This window comes from Nestor notabilis, unplaced genomic scaffold (genome assembly GCF_000696875.1).
Source record: "Nestor notabilis isolate BGI_N333 unplaced genomic scaffold, ASM69687v1 scaffold1117, whole genome shotgun sequence".
Taxonomy (NCBI): Eukaryota; Metazoa; Chordata; class Aves; order Psittaciformes; family Psittacidae; genus Nestor; species Nestor notabilis.
In genome coordinates, this window is record NW_009934892.1 from 921 (window position 1) to 11,437 (window position 10,517).

A 10,517-nucleotide genomic window follows, 5' to 3' on the forward strand; every position below is an offset into this window, starting at 1 on the left:
TCTAGCTAGTTCTGCCATTTAAGGGCTGCACTCCTCCAATGCCATTCTGGTATTTCTACAGCTATATATGGAGTCTCTTTGGTGCTTACTTGTGATATCCTCAGAGCTGAGCAGAGGTCAGGCCAGGAAGCCTTTGATTGTAAATCTTCTCAGGCCACCTTGATGCCCTTCCTGAGTGCAATGAATGGGGGAGGAAAGCAAGGTTTCTCTTGTGCAAGCTGTAGGAGCTGACTGCTACAGGTACGGGAGAGCCACACTTGTCCCGTGTTTAAAAGACGAGGGTATATGTTAATTGTTAAGTTGTGCTAATCGTAAGTATGGATGCCAAATGGCCAGAAGAATGGTTCCGTGCCCTGTCTGAAGAGAGTCCCTTTCTTTTGGATCCTTTATCACCAGGGCAGGTCACAGTCAAGCTTCACAAGTTTTTACAGACTTTCTTTAGGTGTCTCACAAACATTGCACAATTTGATTTATCTTTCAGGCTGTTTTCTTAGCTGTTTCTCTTTGGAAGGCGGCTGGCTTCCTCAAGGAGACTCTTTTTACCTTGAAGTGTAGAGCTTGTCAAAAACAATGGGAAGTAAAATGAGGAAAGGAAGTTTAGAGTATAACTGGGTTTTTCTTTTTGCCAGAATCTGAACTGAAAATCTTGACCTGTTTTCATTGTTTATTCCTTTTCATTTGTGAAACAGGGATGTTTTAATGGATGCTTTTCTGTTGCACAGGTTGGTCTCACAGTGCAATCTTGAGGCAATTTTAAAAAATAATTAAAATCTAAAAAAGTCTGAAAGCAGAAAGAGCACGAACCCAATTAAATATTATTAATATTAATAGAATTAATTTTTTTCCCCCCACAATTATTTTTCACTGTTGGAAGAATGGCTGTATTCCTTGGAAGTTTCTGAGCTGTTCACATGCAAAAGGTCTGTCTTGTCCTGTACAGAAATTACTCTGCTGCTCAGAACATACCCGTATCTGATACTGATGCTACTACCCTTTTACTATAAAATTTGCCTTTTTCTCTTCAGCTGTGATGGATTAGACTTTTAACTCTATTTTCTCAGTTTGCTGGAAGTGGATGGGCATGGACTAAGTGACATAATGTTTGCATTCAAAATGAAACCTAATTTTGGGGGGGGGTGTAAAACACAACATTGTATAACTGAAACTCGTTTCATGTGACATCAAATCATGGTGACGTGTGTGTGTGTTTGCTTATCTCCTGCCTTAGGTTGTTCAGGTTTACTTCCTACAAAAGATCAGCTGAGGATGGGGACATTAGCAAGTTACTGAGCTGGAAAAGAAGTGGTGACTCAGTCTTGTAACGCTTTGACAGTGTGAAGAAACTTGTGGAACAATGCAGTTCAGTAAAATTAACTTCCTGACAGAGCAGTTACTGTCACTGTTTGTTCATTACCAGGTAAGAAACCTGAATACACAGTGTCAAAAGTTCAGGTAGCAATGGGTTCAATAGGGAATAGTCAGGTTGTGTGCAAGGGATGAGAGGAGAGGAAGGTGCAGTGGGTCCCCATAATTCAACCAAATACACTAATTTGATAAGTAAGGGAAGGAGAGTTCCCTCTTGTTCAGCTAGATCAAACTTCTTAACTGCCTGCCGTTAACATGTGGCTTAGGAATAAAATTGTCTCCCGTGTAGTCTATGCTTTTTCTCACTAATTGGTGTGCTTTTACCACTCAGAAAGCTGCTGCTTTCCTCTCCTGCCCTTATTACTCCTTCATATTCCTCTGAAATATTTACCATTATGTTTCTTCTACCATTGTCCTCGGGTGGCTTTTCATGCACACTCTGTCCTTTTCCCTGCCCTCTCCATGCTGTTCTTACGTCCTTATTGCCTGTGGTGGAACAAGGCGCTGGGACCCAGAAGTGCCACTAGAAATGGAGAATGTGGGGTTGGCTAATGTAGCTATAATGAGGGGGAAGTATGTGTGCCTTCAGAGAGTTCTCTCCTTAAATTTGTATGGCAAATAAAGCATTTGGTATTGCGCATAGAAGACATGACCCATGTGATGTCTTTAATGGTGCTGGAAAGAAAAATCCTCTTGAGCCTTTTGCCATCCTTGCAGTGCAGAAGCCTGGGGTTTCTCATATAGCTCTTGATTGGTTTTGACTGTGTCTGTCAGAGTCTTCCCTCAAACTCACATAAACGTTCCTTTTAGAAATTGTTATGATTTAGTGATTGACAAAGTTGAGAGACTGTCATGGCCCCATGTGGTCTGAGGAAATGTGGGTGTTTTGAGGGTGTTTCCTGTCTGAGCTCTTTCTTACCTGAAAGCAGAAACCTTGTTAAAATGTATTAAGACACGATTGTATTAATCTTCCTTGTTGGTGATATTTGGAGAGACATGAAGTTTTGTGCTTTGAGTAACCAAATGGCTAACTAAACAAGGAAGCTGCTGTCTATTGAAGCGATGGGTGAGTCAAACGGTAGTCTGCATGACGGGCTGACCTGTTCTTTCATGTCTTCTGTGGAATATTTTGCATTGGGCTCTTCAGAAATTTTGTGGCATTACTCAATATGCTTATTTTCCCCACCTCCTGCTTCTACCCCAGTGTTTGATAGGTTAGCACTAGCTCTCGGGGTTATGTAGGCAAGACGTATATATACATGCATGTACATGTGCACATGAATTCACACATAGGTGGAGATAAATGCAATCTAAAAGCAGCAGGCACCACTGCCAGTGGAACAATCATCTGCCACTGTGAGGACACACCTGGAGAAGGTAGGACCTCAAATGCCAAGTGTTACATAGAGGGTTTTGGTGCTGGCATTCAGCAGTTGCCTGTGGCTATCGCAGACTTCGGATCTCCCAGGGGGCTGAAAGGAGTATAACTGTCATCTCATCAGGGTGCTGAGTTGAAGTTGTCCTCTAGGATCAGATGGGTGTCTTACTAACATGACGCTGCTGGCAGTGCTGAATGTACAGCTGCTGCTGCTGTACCTTTCTCTGGAAGTTGAAGAGAAAGGCAAAGAGTTCCTATCAGCAAACATGAGAAGAATGGGTGGGATGTAAAGCAAGTAGATGAGCTGCACCAGCTGCTCACGTCACAGATCCAAAGCCAAGCCACATTTTGCGCACTCTTGTTCCCTCAGTTCTGCTGTTCAGGGGCAGTTTAGCTGATACGTGATCACAAAGTATTCTGCAAAGATCAAAAGTTTCACCTGAATTAAATGGGAGCTGTGGGCAGTCAGAATCTCTAACAATGAGGATGGTAATGAATAGGATGTTGTAACTTCAAGCACTAAAGGACAGATCTTGATGGGATTTTCATATTGCCACTGATTTCAGTGTGGTGTGGTTAATTTATACAGCAAATAATATGTATTTTAAATTCTCAGAGTCCTTAAAAGTGAATATTTGGGCAGAGAGCTATTGTTTGAAGTTCTGAAAGCCATCCAGGCATATTTGCTACAGACTTTTTGTTAACATCAGTAAGAGGCTCTGGAGCAGGTTCACTGCTCAACCTCGAAAATCTCAGCACCAGAAGATGTTTATCAACTTTTGGCACAATAATCTAAACACTGGGAATTCAGAGCAAGGTCCTCCACTTGTCTGTATGCTCATTCATTTTGTGAGAAAACACAGTTCAATGCTTCTTTTCAGGAATATTTTTATTTGCTAAAAAGCCCATAGGAAGAATAAGAGTCAGCTTTGAGGTTTTATTTCTGATATACACCACTATGTTTAATCAAAGACTTGAGGTTGTACCTGCAAGTGCTCTTTTTATACTGTGTATTTAGAGACTAAGAAAGATTAACAAAGCCTAATACGGTTACAGTTCCATTTTGACTAATGATTGCTAATTTCTGTAGCTAATGTTCTGCTGTATTACAAGAACAGCTGTAAAAGATGACCCTGCATTGTTTGCTCTGCTCACCCTAAAATTTATTTTGCATGCAGACATTTGTTCTGTTCCACACAGTCAGGAGCAGCTCCTCAGCCCAGATAGATTGTCTTCATTAAATCAGAGTAGCTGAAAAGTAGGGGGCTCTCAGAGAATTCTTTCATGGTCCAGTTACTTTTAGTAAAAGTGTAAAAGTGAAGGATTTTCTGTGAATTCTTCAGATTCTCATTTTAAGACTTAGGGACAAGGTATTTAAGATGTGAGAAAGATCAGGAGAAATCACAGGATGCTAATGTTATGGAAAGACATCAAATGGCAAACATGCTGACAAGGTGAATGTGCAAAGAGCAGAGAATCAAATCCATCCAGCCTACTGATTCACAGATTCCATCTAAAGCTTTTAACCTCTGTCTGCTGCACTTGGCTGCTTTTCCTTAGAAATTTTAGAAGGAAGAGACCTGCGCGCACTCAGCTCCACCTGTGCCAGAGGGCACGGTGGGACATTCCCATTCAGTCTGGTTTGGTAACATTGCTGAGCGGAGTACAAGTGATTTCCAGGTATACCTTGGCTAGTGATAGTGTCTCTCTTACCTGCTCATACACATGACTGCGGCCAGACAGCAGGCAGAAGAAGGTCAAAATAGGAGGTGCAACGCCTTGTAGCTGTCTAATGAGTGACTGTTCATGACACGTAAAATGCTTCATTGCATCTTTTGTTCAGAGATTTCCAGGTAGTTTGGAAAAGTGTTTAAAACAATGCACCTACAGGCAGGTTCAGCTGGGAGATTTTCAAAACGTATAAAGCAGCTGCATCGACTCTCAACACACATGGATACAGTTGGGGCTGCTGGCTAAGTTTCTTGAAAATAAGGCTCCATATTTAGGTGATTTAAACCTCCATTTTTTAAAGCATTGGGTTTTTTTCGTACTATCTCTGGGTTTCGAGGCCTATCTATAAAGTTTAGCTCTTTTTCAAATAAATGCCAGAATGAGGTGAGAGTTGGTGAAGGGTTATAGTAATTTTATCAGACATAAATACTCTGCACACCCAAAAAGCAAGACTCAAGTATTTCCTCTTCAATGTAGCTCAAAGTATGTCAGTTGCTCACCAGTGTTTTTTCCTGGGGAGCAGCAAAATGCAAAATCCTTCTTCATACATATTTTGTCTATCTGTATAAAGTGCAGCCAGTCACCAGGCTGTTTTCTTCCTCTTGTTTTTCCTCTTAAATCTATCTGTCTGTTGCTTATGTTGTTGTAGCCATGAAAGTCAATGGCTGTGAAAGGCAAGGTTTGGAGGGAGAGACAGTATTTTTCATCCGCAAAAAAAAAAGCAGGCAAGTTGTTAGGCACTTAAATCCTTTTTCAAGTCTGAAATGTTTACTGTACAATAGAAAATGGAATTTTTGTTGCCAGGGTTATATTTTGAAGATTTTTCCTTCAGTTGCCCTTGTGGATCAGTTGTAGACTCTGTTGATAACAAATGAGGGCTCTGTGTGGGAAGGACGGCGCATTCTGTGGTTGTTTGGTTTTTCACAGGGAACACCAGTGACCTTCGGCTCCGATGGGAGTAACAGTCAACTGGTTCCTAACTGAGACCAGTCTCCTAGGGTGCCTGGGGCAGTGATTTTGAGTTTCAGAAAACATCCTCTTCAGGAACGCCTTCCAAATACTGTATCATTATGGCATGTGAACCATTTCTTGAAGTTTGTAGCCTGATTCATCTTTTCAGTCCACACAGTAATGAGGAGGCTGTGATTATGATCACCTTCTTACCACTCAGGGGTGTAATTTGCCTGCTGAGATTTTAATCATCATTTCTCTCAGCAGCCCACCACTTGCAGCAGAAGGTGATCATAGTGTCATGCAATGGCTTGAGTTGGAAGGGACCTTAAAGAACATCTAGTTCCAACCCCCTGCCACATGCAGGGACACTTTCCCCTATACCAGGTTGCTCTTGAGAATCACAGAATGGTTTGGGTTGAAAAGTTCCTTGCATGTTTAGCATAGCTGCTAATATTAAAAAAGGGCTATGAAATCACTCTTTGCTGCTTTCAGTGGGGGGATGAGTAACATCTGTCTTGAATGTTACAAGAAAAAAAATTACCTCAGCATGTGATTTCATGTGTGAATCTATGGTAATCAGCAAGATGGAATGTGATCTCTTGAGAGAGATTGTATCATTCTCCAAAATGAGGCAAAAAGGGCAAAATAACCATTGGAGGGGTGTGAGTAATGGCTTTGTAACGCCTAATGTATTCCGTTTTTCTGTTAGCATTTGGTTTATGGGTTATTTTTCTTTCTTTTAGGGAAGGGGAAATAACCATATGCCAGAATGTGATTGAATAAAACCTGTCATTCATGTTGCAGCGGGTTATGAAAATGTCCTGGGAAGCCTAAAATAGTCTAGAGAGACTGAGAATAACTGTATGGCTTCAAATTCCCATTAAAAGTCAGTGGGGTCACTCATTTTGATTTCAGTCAGACCTACAGTGAATGTAAAGCCCTCAAAACACAGTGGTATGTGCTAGATTAGGATCGGATGGGTCCCCACTTCTCCAGGGAGTGCCCATCCCTGCCAGCTAAAGAGAAAACTTTAAAGCCGTGTTTAAATTGACTTTTTGCACTGATTGTCAGGAATTCTTCTGTCAAAGACGCATCTTAGCCCAAGAAACCAGGAGTTTCCAGCTGGACTGTGCAGGGTGAGATCCCTGCAGAATCCTCAGTGTAAAAGAATTATCAAGGTGTTACTGTGGATGTCACCATGCCTTTTCTGCTGTGCTTGAAAAGAAAGAAGTCACCTGGGCCTTTAGGCAGGAGTATCTTTCAGAAACACCCTCCCCTCGCCCAGCAGAACTACCAGGCTTTGCTGGAGATGTGCTTGAAGAACAATCGCCTGTTCACAGATGACACCTTCCCTGCTCACATCAGCTCTATTGGAACCGGAGCACTGCTAAAGAAGCTGCCTCGAAATTTACAGTGGAAGAGGCCACATGTAAGTGACTTTCAGTGAATACTGCAGTGTAAAAGGATGATTACAGCTGATGTCCAGGAAATAGTTTTAACATTCATCAGACTATTCTTAGGCTTTAATTTAGGTGTGCTTTAATGCCTCTAGAGATCACATGTATTATATCAGCTGTCATTTTGGAAGCTGGGCTATGCTGAGTTTCATAATTGCATTTGAAGCATTTATTGCCCAAAATCATAACCAGTCGCATTCCATAATGCTCAGAGCTCCCAGTAATGCTCAGAGCAGGCAGGGAGAACAGGCAAAGGGAGCAGGGGGAGCTGGTGTCCTTGGAGCTTACAGCTCTGGTGATCCCACCGGGATTCCATGATGGCAGTTCTCATGATGATGATCCCTCTCCACAAAATTCAAGATTTTATGGAAAATCTAGAAAATTTCTGAGTTTCTAGACAGTTCTTAAACTTTGAGCCCTCTCCCATGCACCACATACCCTTGTGATGCTGGAGGCTGCTACTTTCACAGGCAGCAGCAGGTGCCTTATCCTTTTGCTCAGCTGTTTTTTTTCCTGCTTAACTGTTTAGTCTATTCTACTTAGAACAATCTTTTCCCAGCTTTCAAGGTTTGGCTTGTACTGGTACCAGTAACTGACCATTAGTAAGTTGTTTTTAGTTCTGGGACCTGTTTTCTACTGTGCCAGTATTTCCAAGGCCTTTGCTGATATCCTATGCTTAAACTGTACCTCAAAACAAGAGACACCTGGTTGTATGGGCTGGTCACAGAGCATGTTCTCATAATAAATGGATAGATACCAAGTCTAGGAGGCCAGGGCAGTAGCTTGGCACACTTAGATAAGGCCTGCTACTAGCAATGGCAGTTCCGTTCTTACTGAGCCACTGAGTAACTTACTGACAATCATAACTTCCTGAAAGCAATGTATAGATTTATCTGAGCATTTCAGTAGTGCTGAGTCCTCATGTTACCATGTCTGTAAGGAAATTCAGCCAGGTAATAGCAGATAGCATCTCCTAGCTAAGGTATTTTCTAGCTGCAAAAGTCATGAAAATCACCAGGGAAGTAGAGGCACCTTTGCAAAGCAAGCAGGAGAGTCTGGGAATAGCAGCTCTGGTTCTCAGAGTTTCATATGTAATTCAGTCTCACAGATGGTTTGCGTTAAGTCAGAATCTGCATGCAGAGGAAGAGTGCAGTCCTCAGGGGCTTGAGCTGGGTTGTGCTGAACACTGTGGCTGAGGCAGCTATATCAACATAGAGGTATTTGGGAAGGAAAGGTGAATATGAGTCCTGGCCTCTACAAAGCCCTTCAGGTGTAGATACCACCCCAGAGATACTGGAATGGACTTGAAACCTCCCCTGTCTCTCAGTCCACCATTCTGTTGCTCTAAACTGCCTTGTGAAGAAGGCTGCCATTTGCTCTGAATGCCCAAAGACAGCTCAGTGAAGGCTTTTTGAGGATGGATGCTGTGCATCCTTCAGTCCCTGTGCTGCAGAAGAAACACTGAGATTCTGCCATCAGCCTGCAGGCTTGTAGCTTGCTGCCTCTATGACTGATGGCCTGCAAACTGAACACCCAAATTCACCAAGGATGGGGGTTGGTGTCTGATTACTGTAACTGCCTTCTCAGGCTTTGCTGTTTCTCTGCTACTGCCTGAAGGGGAAGCCAACAGTGTGAAAATTAGATTGAGCAATTTGTGGGTCAGTCGAGTGAAACGTAAGTTTGACACTTGGGTTATTAATTTAACCCCAGAGGCACTTGTGAGAGGAACAAAAATAACAACATTATTTCTCTCTGAACAATTATTCATGGACCTACTCTTGTCACAGCAACAGGAACTTCTGTAGGAGCCATCGTTAGTCCGTAGCTCAGTTGTCAGTGAAATTGTGGAGGCATCAGCTGCGCTTCCTGAAAGTTTGAACAGTTGTGCTCTGCCTTTGTAGCTTCTTTTGGCTGAAACTTGTCAGCAATTAGGGAGGAGCGGGGTTGACAGGTCTGGAGGGTTGTCTTCTCAATGCATCTGCACACCAGTGACTTACATTGAAGACCAAATTCAGTGTAGACCAAGCACAAATGTATGCCCAGGCTTGTGTCAGGTTAGCAAGAGCGCATGGTAACACTAGAGTTATACCCGAACCAGAACAATGTCTTCTGGGACAAAGGAATCCTATGTATTTTGAAAGCTTTGAACAGGCAGAGGGAATGTTTCCTGTCACATATCCGTGAGGTTTTTACATCGTAGGCTAGGAACTCACTGGATTTCCCATTTTATGAGATTGCAGCTCTGCACACAGAAGGTCCTTGACTTCAGGCTAAACCAACTTATGTTACTGACTTGACTCTCATTTTCTTTTGGTTATATGCTTTCCAGGCTTTGCATAGAAGTCCAGTATTTTATGCTGCAAACAGAAAGCAACTTGATCTCTGCCAAGGATTGGTGGGTAAGGAAGCTCTTGTGTATAAATATCTAAGAATTTTTATACAAGATAACATTTTGCCTGGAATCTTGACCGTATAAAACTTGGCATAGAAACAGAAAGTGTGCATATCCTTCTCTCTTCACTTGGCATGGTGTGGATGAAACAATCATTAAGCTGGAATAGCCTCAGTAAAAAACCTGTCAAACTTCAAGGTGAGATTTGAGGCATGGGAGGTGTCTCCACAAGTTGAAATCACCACTCTCTCTCTGCATGCTAATACTGCAATAGAAAGTAATCCTTTGGAATCTGGTTTGGAATGTTGCTGCTTGACTACTGAACAGAGACCTCAGAAGCAGGCAAATCTGCAACTTTTGCTATCTTTGTACTGAAGGCTCAGTGTGATTGTGTTCTCTTCCCAGCTTTGCAGTTAGGAAAATAAATGTTATGCCCATGTTACCTGAAATGAAAGGATATATTGTCATCTGCAAAACAGGTAGGGCAGGACTAAATTAATTTTGAAGTGCTTAAGCCCTTAAGCACAAAGTCTGGTAAGTACAGTCTTGCATATGAGATCCATTGGAAATTATTTTTCCCCTCTGAAAAGTTAATGTTTTCAAAGAAAAATGGAATTTTTTTAATAGTGTGCCTTTATAGAGAACAGAAAAAAACAACCCAAACACACAATGTCCATAAAACTGTAGAATATTTCCACTAACAGCTATTTTTTGTTAGATTTCTTATTTAACCAAAGAGTACCTGAATAAAAAGATCATGAGGGAACAATTATAAACCATAGTTTCGTTAAGTAAAGCACACATCTGGATCATCTCATTTTCTGGGTATGATTTGTTATGATTGTATGGACAGTTGCTATAACTGTAAAGACATCAGCATAACAGCTCTTCTGCAGGATCTTGGTGGTGTTCCTGAACTTGGCTGACAACACTCACTTTTCAGCCAACTGCATCTGTCCGTTTCTCTTGGCGCAGAGAACTGCTGGTTCCTGGCGGCCCTGCAAGCCCTGACGTTCCACCAGGACATCTTTGCTGCAGTTGTGCCACAAAACCAGAGCTTTGAGAGGAAATATGCTGGCATTTTCCACTTTCGGGTATGTCTGCTCCCCCAGAGCACAGGTCTTTACAAATCCTCTGTCATGTTTTCTGTCACATCCTTAGATAATAGTATGCTGTTTCCCTTGACCAGGGGCAAGTGGCTAGAGGCTATCCCAGCCCGTAGGGGAGCCTGTGACCCCCC

The 10,517-nt window shown here is 42.2% G+C and overlaps 1 protein-coding gene across 1 annotated transcript in view; it reads left to right on the top strand.

Moving 5' to 3' along the window:
- Window positions 1–6,626: 6,626 nt before the first annotated feature.
- Window positions 6,627–10,517, top strand: part of CAPN14 (calpain 14) — a 21,275-nt gene continuing 17,384 nt past the window's right edge. Inside the window, exons 1-3 of the mRNA XM_010017546.1 lie at window positions 6,627–6,857; window positions 9,215–9,284; window positions 10,253–10,371. Of these exons, the coding sequence (XP_010015848.1) occupies window positions 6,627–6,857; window positions 9,215–9,284; window positions 10,253–10,371 (420 nt within the window). The remainder of the gene's footprint in view (window positions 6,858–9,214; window positions 9,285–10,252; window positions 10,372–10,517) is intronic.